Raw genomic sequence first — 26,487 nt, 5'->3', positions numbered from 1 at the left:
CAGGATGATGCAGAATTGCTTGAACCCAGGAGACGGAGGTTGCAGTGAGCTGAGATCACGCCATTGCACTCCAACGTGGGCGACAGAGCAAGACTCTGTCTCCAAAATAATAATAATAATAATAATAATGCAAGCTAGAAATTATTGGAGTAACTTTTTTAATGCTGAAAGAAAAACAATGTCAATCCAAATTCTATACTCAAAAAAGATCATTCAAAAATACATTGTCAATGAAGAATGGAAAAGAAAACATCATTATAGTACTGTAGATATTAAGAGTAATAAAGTAATATTATGAGCATAATGAAAATAAATTCAATCACTTAGATAAAATAAACTCCTTAAAAGGTAGAAATTAAGAAAACTATCACAAAATATAGAAAATCTGAATAAGCCCCTTTCTACTGAATAAAATGAATTCACGATTTAAAGCCTTTCCACAAGGAAAATACCAGGGCCAGATGGTTCCCCTGATGTCCTATAAAACTATTTTAAGAGAAGGGAAGAGTACTCAACTCATTTTATGTGGCTCACATTACCCTAATCCTAAAACCAAAGACAGACCAAAAAAAAAAAAAGACTGATATTCCTTATGAACATAAACACAAAAATTAGAAAACTGAACAAAGTAATAAATAAAAAGGACAATACATCATAAGCAAAAGAAGTTGATTCCAGTAATAAGAGGCTGGTTTAACATTCTAAAATCATCAATGTAATTCACCACATGCAAAGGGGACAAAAGCCACAAAAATCATCTCATTAGGTACAGAAAAAGCATCTAACAAATTTTAGCACCCATTCATGATAAAACTCTCAACAAACTAGGAAGAGACAGGAACTTCCTTACCCGGATAAAATGCATCTACAAACTCCAGTTAACATCATACTTAAAACTGAAAGACTGAATGCTTCTCCCCTAAGACTGGGAGTAAGGCAAAGATGTTCACACTTGCCACTTTTATGCAACTCTGTAACATTCAATATGATGTTACAGATACCATAACAAGCCAAGAAAAATAAATAAAAGAGACAGTTTGGAAATGGAGCAATAAAACGGCCTTTATTTACAAACAATATTATCTTCTATGTAGCAAATCCTAAGAAATCTACCCAAAATCTACTAGAATAAATGAGTTTAACACAAAGTAACATGATACGAGACTAACATACAAAAATAAAATAGTAGGGCTGGGGGTGGTGGCTCACACCTATAATCCCAGTACTTTGGAAGGCCAAGGCAGGAGGATGACTTGAGCCCATGAGTTTGAGAAAAGCCTAGGCAACATAGCAAGATCTTGTCTCTATGAAAAGTTTTAAAAATTAGCCAGGCATGGTGGTGTGTGGCTGTAATCCCAGTTACTCAGGAGGCTGAGGTGGGAGGATCTCTTGAGCACAGGAGATCAGGGCTTTAGTGAGCTATGATCATGCCGCTGCACTCCAGCTTGGGCGACAGAGCAAGACTCTGTCTCAAAAAAAAAATAAAATAATATGTTGTGTATTAGCAGCAAACACTGTTAGATGAAATTTAAAAAACAATCTCATTTACAATAGCATTTTTATAGTACTTAAGAATCAAGATGTTCAATGCCTCTGGTGAAAACAATGAAACACTCTGAAGGAAACTAAAGACCACCTAATAAATGGAGAGAGACATCATGTCCATGAATGTGAAGACTCCACAGTATTAGAATGTCAACTGTACCCAAATTAATCTACAGATTCAACATAATCTCAATCAAAATCCCAGCAAGTTTTATTGTAGAAACTGAGAAGGAACTCTAAAATGTATATGGGAATGCAAAGGACGTAGAATAGCAAAACAATTCTGAAAAAAAAGATGACTGACACTATCAGATTACAAGACATTATGCCAGTTATCAATTTATTGCCTCCGGGTTCCTCCTAATCTACACTTCACTGCCTTCTTGGACCCTGTAAACATTTCTTTTTGCCAGCTAGTGATAAGCTTTGTCAACAGATGGCTCTGAAGTAGTACTTTTCTTTCTGGTTTCAGGGTGCTTCTGTTCCAGCTGCCAGAGACATGCAAGTGATACACCCTGTGGCGCTCAACCTTCAGCAAAATTTGTTGCCAGTTTTGACTGGTGGTTCCCTACCCACCAATACTAGCCTACCAACTGTTGACCAGCTCTGGCCCAGGGAAGAAGTTCTCTGATGAGCTGCCACATCCTTGCCAGTAATTTCTGAATACCAACTTTAAAGAAAGGATCCCTATCCAAATTTGTCTCTTTGGTAAATATCTCTCAGCTCTAGGGTATTTTTTAGAATTTTTTTTCCTTCATCCTCTTTTAGTTGCTAATCCCCAGAAACAGTAATTCTTTGTGGTTTTTTTTTTTTTTTTTTTACTGTATAAAAACAGCATATTCTTTATTTTGCATTCTTTAATTTCAGAACAAAATAAACAACAACAAAAAAACATGATACACAACATCCAATTCTGCTGTCAAAGTAGGGAGGGAATAGGGTTTGACGCCCTTGTTTCCTGCCTTAGACACAAGGACTGGAGAGAAAAAATTACTAGACATCAGCAGAAAGAGACAGGTGGGACAGGACCACTCAAAGCTGCAGTGGGAGCCATGGGGCACAAGGTTTCCAAGTATAAACTCTTAAACTACTTCTTCCCTGTGAGACACATTCTCATCGCCCCCAAGGGAGGTGGATCTCATCAGGAACAGCAACACTGAGTTCCTCTGTTGCCACCTCATCTTCATCAATAGCTAACCTAGCTTGATCATGCGGTAGATGCAGGTGGATGGGCCTGAGGATCCTCAAGGGAGAAGCCAGAAGACAGCAGTGTGGTTTCAAACAGTAGCACCACTAGGTCACCGACAGCCTTGTTGTTCTTGTCTGCCTCAGCCTTCTGCTGCAGTGTCTCCACGATGGGGTGGTTGGGGTTGATCTCCAAGTGCTTTTTAGCCATTATACAACCCATGATAGAGTTGTCCCAAAGCGCCCGGGCTTTCATGATCCACTTCATATTGGCTATCTAGCCGTAGGTGCTGGTCACAATGTGGCAGGGTGAAGACACAAGTCTACTGGAGATTGTCACCTTCTCAATCTTCTTATCTAAGATTTCTTTCACGAGCCTGCAGAAGTTCTCAAACTTTACCTTGTTCTCCTCCATTTTCTTCTTCTCCTCCTCATCCTCAGGTAGCTCCAGACCCTTCTTGGTAACTGAGACCAGGCTCTCCCCATCAAATTCCTTGAGCTGCTGCACACAGTATTCATCAATGGGCTCACTCATATATACTACCTCGAAGCCCTGCTTCCACACTTGCTCCACAAAAGCAGAGTTGGCCACCTGCTCTTTGCACTCACCAATGATGTCATCAATGGACTTCTGTGCCTCCTTCACGCAAGACACATACTCTGACAGAGATATCATCTCATCTCCAGACTGGAAGGTGTGAGACCATAGCAGTTCAGACAGGTGTCACCAGTTAATGGAGTCCTCATGGATTCCAAGCCATGAGATTTTAGAGAATGCCTCACCTAATTTCTAGTTATTCTCCTTGTCTTCTGCCAGCCCAGAGAAGCTCAAGCCACTTCTTGTTCTTCTTTTTTTTTGTTGTTTTTTTTTTGAGACAGAGTCTTGCTCTGTCACCCAGGCTGCAGTGCAGTGGGGCGATCTTGGCTCACTGCAACCTCCGCCTCCCAGGTTCAAGCAATTCTCCTGCCTCAGCCTCCCAAGTAGCCTCCCAAGTGCCACCAAGCCCAGCTAATTTTTGTATTTTTAGTAGAGATGGGGTTTCACCATGTTGACCAGGCTGATCTTGAACTCCTGACCTCAGAATTCAATCTTGGGCTTTTCTTTGTCATCTTTATCTTCCTCTTCTTTCTCACCTTTCTCTTCCTCATCATCACTGATTTCCTTCTCTGGTTCCTTCTCCAAAAAAAGGGTGATGAGACAGCCTATAAACTGAGAGTACTTCTTCACTACTTCTTTGACCCACCTCTCTTCTAAGTATTCTGTCTGACCTTCTTTAAGGTGAAGGATCACTTTGGTATCCTTGCCAATGGGCTCACCATGGTCAACAAGTAAATGAAGGAACTCCCAGCAGAAGATGCCCAGGAATACTGTTCTTCGTCATTGTGCTTTTTGATGGCTACTTTCTCTGCCACCAGGTAGGCAGAATAAAAGCCAACACCAAATTGCCCAATTATGAAGATTTCTACACCAGACTGAGAAGCCTCCATTAATGCTTTAGTACCAGACTTAGCAATGGTTCCCAAATTATTTATGAGATCAGCCTTGGTCATGCCAATGCCTGTGTCCACCAAAGTCAGAATGTAATCCTGAGGGTTGGGGATGATGTCAGTTTTCAGTTCTTTACCACCGTCCACCGTGGAAGGGTCTGTCAGGCTCTCATAGCAAATCTTATCTAAGCCATCAGAAGCATTAGAGATCAACTCCTGAAGGAAAATCTCCTTGTTGGAATAGAAGGTATTGATTACAAGAGACATGAGTTGGGCAATTTCTGCCTAAAAGGCAAAAGTCTCCACCTCCCCTTCTCCATGGTACACCTCAGCCATCTTGAAAGGAAAAGGCTTATATAAGTACTACAGAGCAAGGTGGGCTGGGTATCCAAAATGCACATGGCACCAAGGCTAAATGGGGGTGACTCAACAGCTAATTCTTTATACTAAAATTTCATTCTTCAAATTACTGTATGGATTCTGCCTCACAAATGGACCTTGCTTAGCACATGTACCATAAAGCTACAATAATCAAACAGTGACATAAAAATATAGACAGATTATTGAAATGGAAGACCTAAGAATATATAAATAGATCTCAACATATATAGACCAAGGTAATTCAATGAAGAATGGATAGTTTTTTCAAAAAGTGACGCTAAAAATTTGATATCCACATGAAAAACATTACCCTTAACCCTTACCTCTATCATAAAGAAAAATTAACTTGAATTGCAATATAGACTTACATGTAAAACTATAACTGGAAACATCTAGAAGAAAACTGTCATGGCCTTGGTAGTCAATGCTATCTTAAGAAACAAAAGCAAAAACTATAAAACAAAAAAATTTTTTCATTAAAAGGGCTTCTTAAAAATTTAAAACTTCCACCCACTGAGAAATAGTTTAAAAAAAAAAAAAAAAAAAAAAACAAGCCACAGTCTGGGAGAAAATATTCGCAATACATATGGTCTGACAAAGAACTTCTGTTCAGAATATCTTTTTTAAAACCTCTTACAAATCAATAATAAGACAATCATTCAAAGACAGTCAACAATGTGAAAAAATACTTCACAAAGAAGATATACAGGTGACAAACAAGCATATGGAAACCTACATAACATCATTAGTCAACAGAGAAATGTGAATCAGAACTAGAATAATGTATTATTACATACCCTTTGCTAGAATAACATCTCCAAATATTAGTAGGATGTTGAGTACCTGGAACTCACACACTGCTGATTGAAATGCAAAATCACAACATCACTTTGGAAAACTGTTCAGCACTTTCTTACAAAGTCAAACATATAAAAACTGGGCTGGGCACAGTGGCTCATGCCTATAATCCCAGCGCTTTGGGAGGCCGAGACAGGCAGATCACTGAAGGTCAGGAGTTTAAGACCAGCCTGGCCAGCATGGTGAAACTCCGTCTCTACTAAACATACAACAATTAGCCAGGTGTGGTGGCAGGTGCCTGTAATCTCAGCGATTTGGGAGGCTAAGGCAAGAGAATTGCTTGAACCCGGGAGGAGGAGGTTGCAGTGAGCTGAGATCGCAGCACTGCACTCCAGCCTGGGAAACAGAACAAGACTCCCATTTCAAAACAAAAACAAACAAGGCCAGGCGAGTTGGCTCATGCCTGTAATCCCAGCACTCTGGGAGGCCGAGGAAGACTCCCTCTAAAAACAAACAAACAAAAAAACCTTATGACCCAGCAATTCTACTCAAGAAAAAAGAAAACATAAAGCATATATCCAAATAAATAACTGAACACAAATGTTCGCAGCAGCTTTATTTATAATAGCCAAAAACTGAACATAACCTAAATGTCTATCAACAAGTAAAGGGAAAGATGTATTTATATAATGGCAAACTACTCAGAAATTAAAAAAAGAAAACACGCCAACTACTGAAAATATGCACTTTTGTTAAGACACAAAAGAATGAAGAGTCTAATTCCATTGATACATAATTCTGGAACAGTCAAAATCTACCTATAGCGATAGGAAGCAGATCAGTAGTTGCCTAGGGTGGAGACTAAGAGTAAAAAGTAATGAGGGAATTTTGTGATATGATGGAAACATTCTTTATCTTGATTTCAATGGCAGTTGTCTAAGTATATACATTTGTCAAACGTACCTCCAACTATATGCCTAACATGAATATATTTTATGTAAATAGGAGTCAGTAGCATACATTTACTAGCTTCAAAATATTGTGTCCATTCTTAAACATTGTCTATTTTCTCTTTTCCTTCATTTCATGTCAATCTTGGCACCCTTTTATTTTGAGGCTGTACTCACATTCCTCTTGCCAAAAAACTCCCAGGGATTCCCAGGTACTGTGACAAGGACTCCAGGCTTTCTCCTTAGAGCCTTAGGGACCCAAGCTACTGCTATAAGTAATCAACAAAGCCAAATACATCTTCTAAATGGGAACTTCACAAACTTAAAAATAGACTCTCCTGAACAAACAAGTATCCTGCCTCAATTTTTGCTGCCTATCATGTATTTTCATAAAATTATTTGTGAAAACTGATAGGAAATTCTGGGCCATATATGTGACTGTAAATACATAGATTCTATTTATAAAGGATCATACTATTTTGAAAAATCACTAATTTATCATATCTACATATTTACAGTTACTATAAAAACACTATCTCGCCTGTAATCCCAGCACTTTGGGAGGCCAAGGAGGGCGGATCACGAGGTCAGGAGATCGAGACCATCCTGGCTAATACGGTGAAACCCCGTCTCTACTAAAAATGCAAATAAAATTAGCCAGGTGTGGTGGCGGGCGCCTGTAGTCCCAGCTTCTAGGGAGGCTGAGGCAGGAGAATGGCGTGAACCCAGGAGGCGGCGGAGCTTACAGTGAGCGGAGATCACGCCACTGCACTCTAACCTGGGCGACAGAGTGAGACTCTGTCTCAAAAAAAATAAAAAAAATAAGAAGATTTACTGTTCAGCAAAAGGGTACCCTGAAACCACTGTTAAGTGAAAGCACTAGTATTCTATACGGAATAAAAAAAAATTGAGGACAAAAGCGACAAAAAGATATTTAACATAAGACCTGGCTGACAGAGCGAGACTCTGTCAAAAAAAAAAAAAAAAAAAGAAAGAAACATCCTGGCTGGGCACGGTGGTGGTGGTAATCCCCAATATTTTGGGAGGCTGAGGCAGATAGATCATTTCAGGTCAGGAGTTCAAGACCAGCCTGGCCAACATGCTGAAACCCTGTCTCTACTAAAAATACAAAAATTAGGCAGGGTGCAGTGGCTCACGCTTGTAATTCCAGTACTTTGGGAGGCTGAGGTGGGTGGATCACCTGAGGTCAGGAGTTCAAGATAAGCCTGACCAACATGGTGAAATCTCATCTCTACTGAAAACACAAAATTAGCTGGGTGTGATGATACATGCCTGTAATCCCAGCTACTGGGGAGGCTGCGGCAGGATAATCGCTTGAACCCAGGAGGCGGAGGTTAAGGTGAGCCAAGATTGCACCACTGTACTGCACTCCAGCCAGGGCAACAAGAGTAAGACTCTACCTCAAAAATTAAAATAAAAATACAAAAATCAGCCAGGTGGTAGTGGTGCATGCTACTCCCTGCACTTTGGGAGGTTGAAGCGGGAAAATCCTGAGTCTGGGAGGCAGAGGTTGCAGTGGGCTGAGATCGCGCCACTGCATTCCAGTCTGGGTGACAGTGAGACCCTGTCTCAAAAACAACAACAACAAAAATTCTATGCTATGCATCCTACCTAAAGAAATATTTATATATCTATTAAGGTATCTAAGTACAAGCTAGATAAACAACTTAGAAGGAAAACAGAAGTTAAGAACACTTGACGTAGGCCCCTTACAGTCTTAATATTGATTTTTTTTTCTTTCTTTTTTTTTTTTTCCCCCAAGACGGAGTCTCACTCTCTCTCACCCAGGCTGGAGTGCAATGGCACAATCTCAACTCACTGCAACCTCCGTCTCCCAGGTTCAAGTGATTCTTCCGCCTCAGCCTCCCAAGCAGCTGGGATTACAGGCATCCGCCATCATGCCCAGCTAATTTTTGTTACTTTTGTAGAGATGGGGTTTCACCATATTGGCCAGGCTAGTCTCGAACTCCTGATCTCAGGTGATCCACCTGCTTCAGACTCCAAAAGTGCTGGGATTACAGGTGTGAGCCACCGTGCCTGGCCAATATTGATTTCATAGTAAGAAAATCATCTCATACTGACAAAGGGAACTGTCTGGAGACCACATGATGACATTGCTCATGAGGGGTCTCCTCCATTCCTTGGTCCTAAACACCTACAGCACAGCACATTTTGAGTGCCCAGCCCCAACAAGACTGTATCCTGCCTTGGAGCAAAACAGCCCCTGCATCTCCATATCCCTGGAGTCCACTTACATCCCCCACCTACAGCCACTGTTGTGATCCGATGCTGCCCCCAAGCCAAAGTGTAAACCACTGGCAGCAGCAGAGCTGCTGTGCATTTTCATGTGCCCCAAGGCGGCCTAAGGTTAGAATTATAGACACCCACCATCCAAAGCTACCACTCCTGCTGGCTGCTGCCATTGGTGCTAAACCACAAACCATTGGCAGTGACCCTGCTGCCCCAAGCAGTGGAGCTACTACACCTTTACAAGTGTCCTGAGGACAGTCTACCCTGTCCACAGCTGCCGCCTGGGGCCCAAGGACCCACTCATCAGCTGACTGCTTATGTCTGGTGCCAGTGAAAGCAACCCTTCCCTCTCCAGTAGCAGGGCCCCACTCGAGCACTCCACTGGGGCCATGGGGATCACCCCACCCCCGCCTACCACAGCCAACACCCACACACATTACTAGTGGGCCTGAGGACAGGTCTACCCAGCCCCCTCCACCACTGTTAACATGTGAACACTTCTCCTAGAGGCCTAGATTTAGCCCACTCAATCTGCCATTAAATACCACAGCTGGTCCCCAACCACATGCACCACCTGCAGGCCTGGAGACTGATCTGCCCAGCCCATTGCAGCCACTGCCAATATCAGCACACGCCACTTGGGAAACAGAGGGTTTTCCCACTATCAACATAAGCTGCCCAGGGGCCTGAGAATCTGCCCACCCAACTGGCCAGCCACTGCCCCTACCAACACCCAAGTAAGCCACCTGGAGGCCCAAGAACCAGCCCACCCAGACCTGCTAATACCAGTGCCAGCATACATTGCCCTGAGGCCCAAGGACAGGCCCACTTGGTGAACCTGTCCCCAGCTAAGCCTCACCGCAGACTCCACTAACAAACCAAACCCTACATCACTGAGAAAATCAGAGACACTACTAACGCTGTAAATAGCCGAATAATTTATACGGAGACTATACCACTGCATGCACCCAGATTAATGCCAAAATGCCCTACCCAATCAACATCATATGCACATCTTCAGGAAAAAGCCCTTGCCTAAGAAAGCAAATTCAAAAAACTGGAAGAAGTGACTGTTATACCATATGCGCAGTAAGGACCCAAGAAACATGATAAAGCAAGGAAATATGACCTCTAAAGTAACACAATAATTCTGCAGCAATAGATTCCAATGAAAAAGAAATTTATGAGATCCCAGAAAAAGAATTCAAAATAATATTTAAAAAGCTAAGTGAGATACAATATGCAGACACAATACCAAGAAATCATAAAATTTAGAATACGAATAAGAAATTTACCAAAAAGACAGATACCAGAGGGCCAGGCTCACATCTGTAATCCCAGCACTCTGGGAGGCTGAGGCAGGTGGATCGTTTGAACCCAGGAGTTTGAGACCAGCCTAGACAACATGGCAAAACCCCATCTCTACAAAAAAAGAAAAAAAAAAAAAAACAAGAAAAAAATACAAAAAAATTAGCCTGGTGTGGTGGCGTGAACCTGTAGTCCCAACTACTCAGGTGGCTGAGGTGGGAGGATTGCTTCAGCCCGGAAGGCAGAGGTTGCAGTGAGCCAAGATCGCACCAATGCACTCTAGCCTGGACAACAGAGTGAGACCTTGTCTCCAAAAAAAAAAGATAGATATCATCAAAAAGAACCAAATGAAACTATTAGAAGTAAAGAATTAAATGAATGAAATACAAAATTCTTTCAAAAGCTTCAATAATAGACTAGATCAAGCAGAAGAAAGAATTTCAGAACTTTAAGATAGGTATTTTGAAATAATCCAATAACATAAAAATAAAGAAGAATACACACAGCAAACGTGACAATACAGACACCATAAAGTGACCAAATATTCAAATTTTTGGTGCCCCAGAAGGCAAAGAAAAAACGAAAGGGACAGAAAACCTACTTAACAAAATAAGAGCTGAAAACTTACCAAGTCTATAAAGCAATTTAGACGCCCAGATATAGGAACCTCAGAGATTGTCAAATAGATACAATTCAAAAAGTTATTTGCCAAGGCACATTACAGTCAAACTGTGAAAAGTCAAAGACAAAGACAAAATTTTAAAAACAATAACAGAAAAGCATCTCATCACTTACAAGGGAACCCCTATCAGACTAACAGCAGATTTCTCAGCAGAACCTTACAGGCCAGGGGAAAATGGGATGATATATTCAAAGTGTTAAAAGAAAAAAATACCTGGCAGCCAAGATTACACCCAAGAAAAATATCTTTCAGAAATGAGGGAGAAATAAAATTCTTACCACACAAGCAAAACAGGTAATTTGTCACAACTAGACCAACTGTACAAGAAATGCTCAAAGGAATTCTGCATCTGGAAGCAAAAAGATGATGATCATCATCATGAAAATACACAGAAATATAAAGGTAACTGGTAGACTAGATATACAAATGAGAAAAAGAAGTCAAACGTTACCACTACAGAAAACCACCAAACCACAATGATAAACAATAACAGAAAAAGAAAGGAACAAAAGAATATATAGGCTGGGCACAGCAGCTCACATCTGTAATCCTAGCACTTCAAGAGGCCAAAACAGGCAGGTTGCTTGAGCCCAGGAGTTTGAGACCAGCCTGAGCTACATGGCAAAACCTTATCTCTACAAAAAATTTTTAAAATTAGCCAAGCATGGTGGTGTACACCTTTAGTCCCAACTAAGCGGGGCTGAGGTGGGAGGATCACCTGAGCCCAGGAGGTCAAGGCTGCAGCGAGCCATGTGTGATCGCACCACTGCACTCCAGCCTGGGCAACAGAGTGACAGTCCATCTCAAAAAAAGCCAACGAAAATCAAAAAGTATACAAAATAACAAGAAATTAATAAAATGGCAGGAATTAAGCACTCACATCCCAATAATAACTTTGACTGTAAAAGGATTAAACTTTCCACTTAAAAGATAAACACTGGTTAAATGGATAAAAGAAACATGACTCAGCTATATGTTGCCTACAGGAATCTCATCTTACCTGTGAAGACACATACAGACTGAAAGTAAAGACATGGAAAAAAATATTCCATGCAAATGGAAACCAAAAGAAAGCAGAAGTAGCTAAATGCATATGCACCCAACTACAGAGCACCCATTATGTAATGCAAATATTATTAGATCTAAAGGTAGAGACCAACTACAATACCATAATAGTTGGGAGACTTCAACACCCCACTCTCAGCATTAAACAGATCTAGACGGAAAATTAACAAAAAAATCATTGGATTTAAACTGCACATTGGACCAAATGGACCTAAAAGACATTTATAGAAGATTTCATACAACAGTTACAGTACGCAACATTCTTCTCATCAGCACACGAAATACTCTCCAGGATAGACCATATGTTAGGAAAACAAAACAAGTTTCAACAAATTTTTTTAAATAGAAATCATATCAAGTCAGACTACGACAGAATAAAACTAGAAACCAAGAACAAGAAGAACTTTGGAAACTGTATAAATACATGAAAATTAAACAAACATCCTCCTGAAACACAACCAACTGATCAAGAAAGAAATTAAGGAAGAAATCAAAAAACAAATGAAAAGAATGAAAATTCGAAACACGACATACCAAAATCTATGGGATACAACAAAAGCAGTGCTTACAGTGAAATTTACAGCAATAAATGCCTACATCAAAAAATATGTAAAGATTTCAAATAAACAATATAATGACGCACCTCAAGGAACTAGTAAAGCAAGAACAAACCAAACCCAAAATTAGTAGAAGAAAATAAATAATAATAATAAAGGAGCTGGGCACAGTGACTCAATGCCTGAAGAAAGCCCAGCACCCTGAGAGGCTGAGGTCTTCAAGTATAACTTGAGGCTAGGAGTTCGAGACCAGCGTGAGCAACACAGCAAGACCCCATCTCTAAAAAAATGTAAAAAATACAGTCCAGAGCCCTGTAGTTCCAGTTACTTGGGAGGCTGAGGTGGAAGGACTGCTTGAGCCCAGGAGTTCAAGGTTGCAGTGAGCTATGATCAGGCCACTGCACTCCAACCTGGGTGACAAAACAAAATTCCAACTTAAAAAAAAAAAAAAAAGGGCAGAATTCAACTAAATAGACACTCAAAAGCAATAGAAAGGATCAACAAAATCAAAAGTTTGTTTTTTGAAAAGATAAATAAAATCAATGACCACTTGCTAATCAAGAAAAAAAATAGAGAATAGAGATAGTCTGTTGAATACAAAAAAAAAATATTCACAAACTACTCATCTGACAAGGGACTAATATCCAGAATATACAAGGAACTCAAGGAACTTAATAGTTTAAAGAAAATCCCATTAAAAAGTGGACAAAGGACATGAACAGACACTTCTCAAAAGAAGAAATAGAAATGTTGGTATGTGTCCTTTGAGATGAAAAAATAAAGAAGAAAAAGACACAGAAATGGCCAAAAGGTATAAAAAACAATGCTCAACATTACTCATCATCAGGGAAATGCAAATTGCAAATCAAAACCACAATATATTATCTTATCCCAGTTAGAATGGCTGTTATTAAAAAGATAATAAATAACAGATGCTGGCGAGAATGTGAAGCAATAGTAACTCTTCTATACTGTTGATAGGAATGAAATTAGTACAGCCACTACGGAAAACAGCATAAAGATTTCTCAAACAAACAAAAACAGAATTACCACATGATCCAGCAATCCCGCAACTGGGTGTTTATCCAAAGGAAAAGAAATCAGTATGTCAAAGGGATACCTGCACTCCCATGTTTAGTGCAGGACTATTTACAATAGCCAAGATATGGAATCAACTAAGTGTCAATCAACGGATAAATGTTTAAAGAAAACGTAGCATATATACACAATGGAGTACAATTTGACCATTAAAAAAAATAATAATAAGGCCGGGAGCGGTGACTCACACCTGTAATCTCAGCACTTTGGAAGGCTGAGGTGGGCGGATTTCTCAAGGTCGGGAGTTTGAAACCAGCCTGGCCAACACAGCAAAACCCCATCTCTACTAAAAATACAAAAATTAGCCAGGCATGGTGGCGCGCACCTGTAATCCCAGCTACTCAGGAGGCTGAGGCAGTAGAATCGCTTGAACCCGGGAGGCGGAGGTTGCGGTGAGCTAAGATAACACCACTGCACTCCAGCCTGGGCAACAGAGCAAGATTCTGTCTCAAAAAAAAAAGAAAAAGAAAAAGAAAAAGAAACCTTATCATATGCAGCAATATGAATGGAACTAGAGGTCATTATGTTGAGTGAACTAAGCCAACCACAAAAAGACAAACATCCCATGTTCCCACTCACATGGGTGAGATTAGAAAGTTGATCTTCATTCATGAAGGTAGACAGTAGAATGACAGATACCAGTGGCTGGCAAGGGCGCATGGGTGGGGCTTGAGGGGAGATGAAGAGAGGTTGTTAATGGGTACAAACATACAATTAGATTGAAGTAGTAAGTATGAATGTTTGATAGAGAGTAGGGTGACTACAGTTAACAACAATACATTGTATATTTCACAACAACTTAAAAAAAAAGGACTTGAAATGTTCCCAACACAAGTCAGTGAAATAAGTCAGACACTGTGGTGAGTGATATGGTTTGGCTCTCTGTCCCCACTCAAATCTCATGTTGAACTGCAATCTCCAGTATTGGGGGGAGACTTGCTGGGAAGTGATTGGATCATGGGGGAAGATTTCCCCCTTGCTGTTCTTGTAATAGTGAGTTCTCACAAGATTGTCCCTGCTTCCCCTTCTCCTTCTGCTATGATTGTATGTTTCCTGAGGCCTCCCCAGCCATGCCTCCTGTACAGCCTGCAGAACTGTGAGCCAACTAAATTTCTTTTCTTCATAAATTACCCAGTCTCAAGTAGTTCTTGAAAGCTTGTTTGGAGGTTCCAGCAGGGGAGCACAGCTACTCTTATAAACTTGACTAAAGACCAGTCCTCCTCTACCAAGCATGCAGCTTCAGGAGGGATGCACATGGAGCAATGAGGGAGTAAAGGGACACCCATCTAGCCAGCCAGATCAGTCGAATCAACCCTGGAGATTAATGGTGTGACAAATGTTGCAGCCAGATTGCCCTCACATCCTCAGGTAGTTCTTTCTAGCAATGTGAGAATGGACTAATACAGTAAGTGAAATAAGTCAGTCATAAATAATCCATGATTCCACGTATATGAGGTACCTAGAACAGCAAACTCACTGGGACAGATAGTAGAACAGTTGGTTGCCAGGGACTGGAGGGACAGAAAAATGGGGAGTCACTGTTTAATGAGTACATACTTTCTGTTTGTGATGATGGTGATGGTTGCACAACATTGTGCATTTACTTACTGCCATTTAATGCATTCCTTTAATTGATGCCATAATGGGACATAAAGCCCCAACTAATGAACTTTGGCAATACAACAAGGAAATCCAAGGGCAAAAATATTGCTGTTTACCACTTAAAAATGGTTAAAATTGTAACTTTTTGTTATTTTACAATAAAAATAAATTTTTAAAAATCACTCCATTCCAAAAAGCTGGGGTATAAAATCATTTGTGTGGCCATCTTTCATAATGGTTAAAGTCCCAAGGGATTTGGTTGAGATGATGGTATGCGAAGATAATGATGAGATTACAACGTTCTTCTTAAATGTATACAGTCCAGAGGCTTGCAGTTTGCAGAGCACTTTTACATATATTACTGCATCTTACTCTCAGAGTAACAGTACAAAGGAGACATGATGAATATTTTAATCAAAGGGTAATAAGACTAAAATTAGGAGTAGAACTCCAGTATTTGGTTGCTGCATGTTGCTCTTTCTACCATATCAAGAATGCCTCTCAGGCCGGGAGCGGTGGCTCAAGCCTGTAATCCCAGCACTTTGGGAGGCCGAGACGGGCGGATCGCGAGGTCAGGAGATCGAGACCATCTTGGCTAACACGGTGAAACCCCGTCTCTACTAAAAAATACAAAAAACTAGCCGGGCGAGGTGGCGGGCGCCTATAGTCCCAGCTACTTGGGAGGCTGAGGCAGGGGAATGGCGTAAACCCGGAAGGCGGAGCGTGCAGTGAGCTGAGATCCGGCCACTGCACTCCAGCCTGGGTGACAGAGCGAGACTCTGCCTCAAAAAAAAAAAGAATGCCTCTCAAGCATATGATGGAAAAAGTCAAGCTAACACCTGCAGAGTGTTGCAGTAGTCTTAAAGTAACATCATTAGTTTCCAGCAAGTCACCTTTTAAAATCTGAACAAATGAAAGTAAGATATAGAAACAAAAATTATAACCTAATTTGGCTTTCACTGAAAATTGTTTTACAACATTACCACAAAAAAACTCTCTTTGATTTTTAATGCTTGAGCCACTTTCAAGACTATGGCTAAACTCTGTCCACTCTTACTATGTTTCTTTCAGCAAATGTAGTTCTTTTTATTATTTTATAATACATTACACCATCATCAAAAATAAACTGTAGATTTCCTTGAGGAGGCAAGATGTCCTGTATAAAGAACATTATTTCCACTGGGAATGTTTTCCTACCCTCGGATTTAACCACTGTATTGATTTTATGAATCAATAGTATTAAGTTTCTCATCTTGATTATAGTAGTTCTATTATAATTCTTTTTTTGGCGTTGGCATTATAGTAATATTATAAAGAATGGAGTGAAGTTATAGGAGGACAAAATCAGTTTAACAAATGATAGCAATTTTTTGAAATAACCAAACAGATACTGAGTCCCCAGTTTCAGTGCTCTGAATATGCAGTTTTATCACGTGGTAGTAATAGCTGGTTTTTCTTTCTCAGGCTTTAGAAAAGTATTTTACATCCAAACCAGACAAATAATAGATGTACCAAAACCACCTTTGGTGCAACAAATAAATTATGCAACAAAATAAATTATGTTAGGATGTCATTCCATAAGTTTTCAGGAAGGTTACGTACCTTCTACATCTTAATATACAGAAATACTTTCTATAGGTTAGAATAGTTAGAATATAGAGTAGTCCCCTCTTACCCACACTGTTTCAGTTACCCCTAGTCAACTGTGGTCTGAAAACAGGTGAGTACAGAACAGTAAGATATTTTGAGAGAGATCACATTCACATAACTTACAGTAGTCATAAATGTTCTCTTTTGTTGTTATTGTTGTTAATCCCTTACTGTACCTAATTTGTAAACTGAACTTTATCATAGGTATTTATGTATAGGAAAACATAATATATTTAGGGTTTGGTACTATCCACAGTTTCAGGCATTCATTGAGGAATCTTAGAATGTACCCTCTGCAAACAAGGATGGACTACTATAGACCAAAAAGAAGTTGCCTTTTCCCACGGGGTTGCTATTTTAGCTAAAGATAGTATGGTTCTAATACTCAGAAGGAAACAAGATACAGGGTGCATCCTTATAACTGAAGTAATAATGGGACATAAAGTCCCAACTAATGAAGTACGTTGCCAATACAGAGAGGAAATTTGAGGGCAAAATCCTTGCTTCAAGGTACTATCAGAGTAATCCAGGAGTCCCAGAGGAAAGCACTGTCTTCATGAATAGAGTTCTATCATATCTAAAATGGAGCAGGCCTATGACAGGCCTGGGTTAGTGGTTACTAGGAATAACTGTACTTAACTAAGACATTTCTGATGTTTCCAGATACTCATTTCCTCTTAACTTTCACATTCTTAATTAAGATGCTTGAGTCTTAATTATCTTTCAAGGTAAATTGCCAATATTAACATCAAATGTTATTTTGAATCAATTATCTTCCACTACTATACTTTATGAAATAGAAAAGTCCTTTTTTCAAGCTATCATAGGGAAGGGAAAGGAGAAGTGGGGTGAGGGGAGGAGAACTGGAAAGGAAAGGAACAGGTCTGCAGAGGGGAAAGGGGAAAAGGGTCGAGAGTCAGCCAATGTACACTCCACCAGGCATCTCCCACAGAAATTCTAGGGCTTGGCCGGGTACAGTGGCTCGCGTCTGTAATTCCAGCACTTTGGGAGGCCAAGGCAGGTGGATCACGAGGTCAGGAGTTCGAGACCAGCCTGGCCAACATGGTGAAACCCCACCTCTACTAAAAATACAAAAATTAGCCAGGCATGGTGACATGCACATGTGATCCCAACTACTCAGGAGGCTGAAGTAGGAGAATAGACTGAACCCAGGACATGGAGGTTGTAGTGAGCTGAGATCATGCCATTGCACCTCAGCCTGGGCGACAGAGCGAGCAAGACTCTGTCTCAAAAAAAAAAAAAAAAAAAGAAAAGAAAAGAAAAATTCTAGGGCTATATACTTTGGGGGAAAAAAAAAAAAGCTCAGCCAGGCACAGTGGCTCACACCTGTAATCCCAGCACTTTGGTAGGCTGAGGCCAGTAGATCACCTGAGGTCAGGAGTTCAAGACCAGCCTGGGCAACAATGTGAAACCCCCATCTCTACTAAAAATGCAAAAATTAGCCAGGCGTGGTGGCGGGCCCCTATAATCCCAGCTGCTCAGGAGGCTGAGGCAGGAGAATCGGTTGAACCTGGGAGACAGAGGCTGCAGTGAGCCGAGAACACGCTACTGCACTCCAGCCTGGGCGGCAGAGCAAGACTCCATCTAACAACAAAAAAAGAACAAGAACAAGAAAAAGGAAAAGGAAAACACAGTTCCGGGCTTAACTGATGACCCTGAAGTAAATGAATTACCTCAAATTATAAGCACAAATACATAAACACAAATCTACGAGAGTTCCTGAGGAAGACAAAAATAAAATTATAACTTAAATGAGTAACTTCATCCGATGTAAGAAGACAAATAGAACAAAAATGTGAGTCTCATATAAAGGAGAGCCAATGGAAAGAAGCTGCCATGATGGCATAATTACAGAACACATGATTACACATATTACACATGATTACAGAATAAGCAGATTTACCTACTGAAAAGAAAAAAGGTTTCTATAAAAACTTTCCAACCTCATGCAACTATGTAATTAAATAATTGGCAAGTAAACTACTATATATAAAACATTAAGGGCCTGATGTGGTGGCTCGCTCCTGCAATCCCAGAACTTTGGGAGGCCGAGGCAGGAGGATCACTTGAGGTCAGGAATTCAAGACCAGCCTGGCCAACATGGTGAAACGCCATCTTTATGAAAAATACAGAAATTAGCCAGGTGTGGTGGTGACCACCTATAATCCCAGCTACTCAGGAGGCTGAGGCACAAGGACCACTGGAACCCAGGAGGTGGAGGTTGCAGTGAGCAAAGATTGCGCCACTATACACCAGCCTGGGCAACAGAGTGAGACATAGTCTCAAAAGCAAACAAACAATAAAAAATAAAATAAAATAAAACAATGAGAGGATTTAAGAATAGAGGGAGACTTCCATTGTTCAGATATCTAATGTAAACCAAATGTATAAAATAACAATCACCTAAATTTACTAATTTAATAAATTGGTGAAGGTTGATTTGACTTGACCAAGAGCACACAAAATCAGAGTTTAAATCTGAAACAGTCTTTCCGTCACACCAAACTATAATTCCTTGCTTAGGATATATAAGGGAGCCCCGGGGATGGCAAAATGCACAACATCTTCCTGGTGACAGATAAAAAAAAATAACTGAGGCCGCACACGGTGGCTCACACCAGTAATCCCAGCATTTTGGGAGGCTGAAGTGGGAGGATAGCTTGAGCCCAAGAGTTCGAGACCAGCTTGGGCAACACAGCAAGACCCCATATCTACAAAAAAATTAAAAACCAGCCAAGCATGGTGGCACACATCTACAGTCCCAGTTGCTCAGGAGGCTGAAGTGGGGGAATTGCTTGAGCTCAGAAGTTTGAGGCCAGCCTGAGCAACACAGCAAGACCGTGTCATTCATTCCATCCTAAATAAATAATAAAATACCAACCTGGCAATTGATACTGGCATATAACACAACTATTTGTCCCACACCATGATAACTAAGATTCTTGATTTGCTAGACCTTGTGTTTATACTTGATTTGCTGGCTCAGTATAGACTATTTTGGAAACTTACTAGTGATTATAATTTCAGATTTCAGACATGCATACAAATTAACAACTTTATTCCTATATACAAGTATCAAAAACGTTTGTCAACCTGCAGAGGTACAGAATGACTTTAAGAAATTAAAGAGGTTATTATACAATCAACTGAAGAATAAGTATTCAGAAGTTGTATCAAAAAGGAACTATATATATATGATGACCAAAGAATGTTTAATCAGTTTAAAGCTATTACACTATAACACAAGGTTTCCCTGATGCTTAATAAAACACACCAAAAAAACATATTAAAACCAATAAACTAAACATATTCATCACAGTTACTATAAAAGACTTTCAGGTATAATGAAACAGGATAAACATTAAAAGAACCTTTAGTCAATTAAAATCCTTGCTGTATCTTTAAGAAAACGCCACAACAACCTTACAAAGAGTTTAACCACTTGAACAACAGAAAAAACCAAGGTTGACTACAAATCTGGATAAAATCTGAGCTAGGATACTTATGTCACAGAAGACTCAACTGAACATGCAACATTTTAGCATGAAATATAACATAATTAAGAAAAACAATATATAAGCTCTTCTACTAGGCATATACCTAATTTCTGACATTCACTGTCTAGGTCACCAACTCTAGAAACTCTGGCATTAAAAACTACACCACTGGCTGGGTGCGGTGGCTCAGGCCTGTAATCCCAGAACTTTGGGAGGCCGAGGTGGGCAGATCATCTGATGTCAGGAGCTCGAGACCAGCCTGGTCAACATGGTGACCACCCTGTCTCTACTAAAAATACAAAAATTAGCCAGGCGTGGTGGTGCACGCCTGTAATGCCAGCTACTAGGGAGGCTGAGACAGGAGAATTGCTTGAACCTGGGAGGCAGAGGTTGCAGTTAGCCAAGATTGCGCCTCTGCACTCCAGCCTGGGTGACAGAGCAAGACTCCATCTCAAAAAGTAAATAAATAAATAAATAAAAATACACCACTAAACAAGCCATCAGATATAAACCTGTTTTAGATTAACTTTTAGAGGAAACAATTCCTCCAAAGAATTAAAAACAGCCAGAAAAATACTCTTACACTCTTACTTCCACTCCCTCTTCAAAGGAGGAGGGAGAAAGTTGAGTTGTATTTTAAAAAACAACAAAAACCTTCATTCCCTCTCTTCCAGGTACGCCCTGGTTAGTGCTTAAAAACATGTAAAATAGGCCGGGTGCAGTGGCTCACGCCTGTAATCCCAGCACTCTGGAAGGCCGAGGCAGGAGGATCATGTCAGGAAATCGAGACCATCCTGGACAACACGGTGAAACCCCATCTCTACTAAAAATATAAAAATTAGCTGGGTGTGGTGGCGTGTGCCTGTAGTCCCAGCTACTCGGGAGGCTGAGGCAGGAGAAGCGCTTAAACCCAGGAGGCGGAGGTTGCAGTGAGCCAAGATCACACCACTGTACCCCAGCCTGGAGAAAAACGTGGAAAATAAAATTGATATTTCATATTAAAATTATATCTAAGACACTAAACTCAAAGCAATGATCAGCTCCTAATAACCTTTAGTCATATAAAATTCATATACCCTTTCGTCAAAAATATTACAGTTACTTTTAGTCATACGAAAATAACATGAACACAGATCAACTTTTCCTTTTCCTTAGGCTTCAGTTAAGTAATTCAAGTAGTCATTATCCCTTCAGATTTCTTTACAAACAGCTTTCTTGGGATTTTAATTTCCATATAAAGAGGAACCAGGCAAGAATAAAGAATATCATATCCTAGAAAATCCAATACTGAGATAAAAAGCAATGTAAAATGTACTTAAACTAATGTATGTTGCACTATACCTGACACAAAGTAGGTACTAAATAAATATTATTTTCCTCTGGGAATTTTTACTCAAATTTTGTTGGCAGAGATTTAATTACCATCAGTATTTTTAGAATTTTTTGTTTTTAGACATCCATAACAATAGCATTTTTACACCATTCAAATTTATTCCCTAGCTCTTCTTTATGATCAGGCATTCATTTGTGTTCCCTAGACTCTCACATCTGCTTCTCAAAGTCTGCTGGTTTGTCTACAGATTTAAAAGTGTCCTAGGTTTCTTCTACCTGACTCATGATATAACAGAGATAAAGTCCAAGACATCTCCAGACTAACCCAACTCCAGTCAAGAACCAGTGATGGGAATATTTATGCCTTTTACAGGTTACCTGGGCCATGTTCTTGAAACCTCCACACTTCAGGAGTAGCGAGAACTCAAATCCCAAACCACAAAGAAAACTTCCAACCAAATGTCTAATCATTTGTTTTAAACAGTTTGGAAACTTACTCTTACGGCTACAGGAAGAATTACCTTGTCAATTCAGAAAAAAACAAACTTGTATATTCTCCAAACAATTATGCTGCACTTAAGGAAAGTTTTCGGTTTCTTCCATACTATATACAAATCACATATTCGATAAAAATCATTTCTGATGTATGGACTGATGTACCCAAATAAATAAACAGGCAGAAAAATACGGTTTATTACTGACTAGACAGTGTTTTAATGTTTTAAACTTAGTATACTATTTTGTAGAATTTTAAAGCAGAAAGGAGCTTAAACATTATCTTGTCTAAACTTCAAGGTTTTACTAATGAGGAAACTGAGGCTCAGAAGAAATCTCTAGATTTCACGTCAAGTCAGAAGGAAAGTCTGAATAGTCTGAATTAACCACACTACTCCTTTCACTATCCAGTTTATGACTACTACAACATATATATAAAATCACAGAATTCTTTACTAAGTGGCTTCCTATTCAAATGCAAAGTTGGTGGCTGTAAACTACCAACTCTATCAAAGACAAGTTAGCAAAGTGGTGAGAAGACCAGAAAATAAAGACAAGATGCCCATCCCAAAGTATATAATTTGGAAAACAAGATATGAAGAATGGAAAGGTTTAAACATACATATACATACAACAACAAAAATAATTCAATCTAATAGTGTATATATACTTCCTACCAAAAAGATAAAGTATATCATAACAGACAATCATTTTAAGTAAGAGGTCTCAGATACTTCATTTTACTTATTTTTTTAACTACCACTTTGAAACGGTGTTTCAGAAAATTCCTACAAGTTCTATTAGGAAGAAGAAAGAGTAGAGTGATCCCTGATGCTTCTCTTCAATGACAGGTGCAAATAAAAGGCATAAGTTAAAAAATATATATACAACATAAGAATCATACTAAAAGCTATAAAAGGGATCATTACTATACGATCTTGCAATGAAGTTTTTCTCATGCTACATTAATAACCTTGGTTAAATCTAAGACATATTTATTCTAATTTTCACCTATATTGATATAAGTGATATAGTGATATTCCAACATATTATATAGAATCAAAACATAAACAATATTAACCTGCATTTTACAAAAACCACATAAGCAAAATTTCTGGAAATTATAGTATGCTAAAGTACATGATGGTTAAGACAGGAATGGCCAGGCACGGTGGCTCACACATGTAATCCCAGCACTTTCGGAGGCCAAGGGAACCTGAGCAACATGGCAAAACCCCATCTCTACCAAAAAAATATATATATATGAAAATTAACTAGGCATGGTGGTGTGTGCCTATAGTCCCAGCTACTCAGGAGACTGAGATGGGAGGATGGCTTGAGCCCAGGAGGCAAGAGTTGCAGTGAACTAAGATCTCACCACTCTACCCCAGCCTGGGCAAAAGAGCCAGGCCCTGTTTCAAAAAAAAAGACAGGAATGGCAGGACAACACGGTATCTAAGAATAAGAGAAGGGAAATTACAATAGACAGTCCCTGATACATCACACACTTTCACATGAACATGAGGACTGAGAGAAAACAAATTTCGAACAAAAATCCTGCATCCCACAATATGACAAATCTGCTTATTACTTAGTCATTAAGAACAACTACCAAAGAGGATGAGATAGAGTATAAAATATTTAAGAAGAAAATCTGTTTCCTAGTATCTGTGTACTTAAATGTTTTGTTGGCGGTGTTTTGTTTTTTGAGACAGGGTCTCACTCTTGTCACCCAGGCTGGAGTGCAGTGGCACAACCATGACTCACCGTAGCCTTAACTTTCCGGGCTCAAGTGATCCTCCCACCTCAGCCTCCCAAGTAGCTGGGACTATAGGCATGCACCACCACACTCAGCTAAGTTTCTTCTAATCTTTCTGTAGAGTCAGGATCTTGCCATGTGGCCTAGACTGGTCTCAAACTGCTGGGCTCAAGTGATGCTCTCACCTCAGCCTACCAAAATACTGGGATTACAAGCATGAGCCACCATGTCCAGCAATTCACTCACTCAATATAGCTAAAATGACCATCCTCTACATAAAAAAGGTGAATAAGACTCACACTCTGCACTTCAAGCTCACAAGGAGCAGAGGACATATGCATGTAAATAAAGTTATAATGTGATAAATGCCATAACTGATATATACACAGCATTGCTAAGTGAGCAATCCAATTCATCAGAACTTATTCAGTGAAGTAATTTCTGAAACCTAGAAAAGTGATTCTTAATTTCTCAGCCAAGCTAAGAGATGTATTTTACCCTAATATCTATTATCAAAATAGTTTAATCTTCTAATAAGTATTACTGGAGTTGTTTCCTTAACAACTGTGGCACTGACTCAAATGGTACTTTTATTTTCAAACAGCTTTAAGCTTTATTTCAAGAGCAACAGCTTTTCATAGAATTTGTTTCTTTTTTTTCTTTTTTTGAGACGGTGTCTTGCTCTGTCGCCAGGCTGGAGTGCAGTGGCATGATCTCGGCTCACTGCAACCTCCGTGTCCCCGGTTCAAGCAATTCTCCTGCCTCAGCCTCTTGAGTAGCTGGGACTACAGGCACACACCCAGCTAATTTTTTGTATTTTAGTAGAGACAGGGTTTCACTATATTGGCCAGGATGGCCTTGACCTCATGATCTGCCCGCCTCAGTCTCCCAAGGTGCTGGGATTACAGGCATGAACCACCACACCTGGCGATAGAATTCCTAAGAATGGACTTTCAGTTTGGAAAAAACTAAATGTTTCTTCACTTAACAGTAACATCTGTAACGATGGCATATAATATACCCTTTGTTAATCAGAAAACTTGGAAGCCATGTTGAAAGTATGTTCATGTGCTTAGATGTAAACACCACAAAAAATTACTTTAATACTTAAACATACACACACACACACACACACAGAGAGAGAGAGAGAGAGAGAGAGAGGAAAGCTGTGCTACTACCCAGAAATGTAAGTCACAACTGTATAAGCAAAACCCTTTCCAAGTATATTCTTCTTGGTATGTCTAAGTTAACTCCATAGTATTTAATATATTCTATTACATGTTAAATTATACTGATCAGATTCTAGGGGACTAAAGCCTACTATGTGAATGAAATGAAATAAACTCTACTTGATATTTTTTTAAAGGGTGAAATACAGATAACAATTCTAGCCACCAGGTATAAGACAGTACAATTTTGTAGGCTGGACTATAAGATAGTACACATCTTATAGGCTGGACTACAAGTAACTCTAACCCAAAGTCATTTCAAAACTATATTTATTATATATTGAGCCAAACTATCTAAAAATAAAAATAAAACTTATATTCATATTAAATACAAAAAATAAGAATTTATAAAAATACTAATTACTACAAATTGTTATTAACAAATAATAAATAATTTATATATAGATAGAAATCCTGTAGGAGGAGTTATAGTGTACCAAGACTAGTATTTCTTAGACGATAGAAGAGGAAGAATGACCTAGCAGGAAATCTATAATTACACTACTCCAGTCATTTTGTAGGCCTATTTTCAAGGAAAGGGAGGAACAAGATCATCAGACCATTGCATATTTAATTAAAGTATTTTAAAAGGTAATTACAACGACCATGTTTTAGGGCACAAATTCTGAGACAGTGTAAACATATAAAAATTGGAAAAATAAACTATCTGAAATTGGATGAATTCTAGAAAATATAGTAAGTTTGTATAGTTAATTAAGCAGATTTGTGTTAAAAGCACCCTAAAATGGGCCAGGTATGGTGGTTCATGCCTGTAATCCCAGCACTTTGGGAAGCCAAGGTGAGCAGATCACTTGAGATCAGGAGTTCGAGACCAGCCTGGTCAACATGGTGAAACCCGTATCTACTAAAAATACAAAAATCAGTCTGGCATGGTGGCGCACACCTGTAGTCCCAGCTACTTGGGAGACTGAGGCAGGAGAATCACTTGAACCCAGAGGTTGCAGTGAGCCGAGATCATGCCACTGTACTCCAGCCCAGGCAACAAAGCAAGACTCTGTCTCAAAAAAAAAAAAAAAAAAAAAGGTATCCTAAAATGACCCCTATAAATGAGACCACATTACATGAGATTTCCTGGTTTCAGGTCCTTTGTTTACTGCCTCAGCAAGAAGTTCTCCCTCCTTTGAATACCTACAGCATTTTATCTGTAATGTAACACATCATATGTGTCTTATACAATAACTTAGGCACATCTAACCGCTCCTATGAGATCTATGTTTGCTTTATGTTTTATCACCCACAGCCTACACTAAGTAACTTTTCACTAGCAGTCAATAAACATTTTTTTGGACAACTATATGGCAGCCCACTCACTCATGCAAACTCTCTCGCTTTCCCGACTCTCTCTCACTCACTGACACACACACAAAGGAGCTAGGGATTTAGTTCTGCCATTTATTCAATATGAATTACATGATATAGCTAACAAAAATCTGATTATATATTAGGAATAGATATTCAAGCCAAAAGCAGCTAAAATCTTCTCCTTTTGACAATCAAACCGTATTTGGTATATATTAATATAATTAATAATACTAAATATATTTTGAGATGCT

At 39.4% G+C, this 26,487-nt stretch overlaps 2 protein-coding genes across 3 annotated transcripts in view; both read right to left on the bottom strand.

Annotated features, from left to right (window-relative positions):
• The window catches only part of LOC101023521 (disintegrin and metalloproteinase domain-containing protein 10), a 138,680-nt gene that overhangs the window by 77,622 nt on the left and 34,571 nt on the right, over nt 1-26,487 (bottom strand). The window lies entirely within an intron of this gene.
• LOC116272539 (putative heat shock protein HSP 90-beta 4) lies at nt 1,420-3,654 on the bottom strand. The gene has a single exon (XM_031661276.1). It carries the CDS (start codon nt 3,404-3,406, stop codon nt 3,008-3,010), a length of 399 nt encoding a protein of 132 aa, XP_031517136.1. The 5' UTR covers nt 3,407-3,654; the 3' UTR covers nt 1,420-3,007.

This window comes from Papio anubis, unplaced genomic scaffold (assembly GCF_008728515.1).
Source record: "Papio anubis isolate 15944 unplaced genomic scaffold, Panubis1.0 scaffold123, whole genome shotgun sequence".
NCBI classification, from domain to species: domain Eukaryota; kingdom Metazoa; phylum Chordata; class Mammalia; order Primates; family Cercopithecidae; genus Papio; species Papio anubis.
This window is presented reverse-complemented; position numbering and strand designations above follow the sequence as displayed.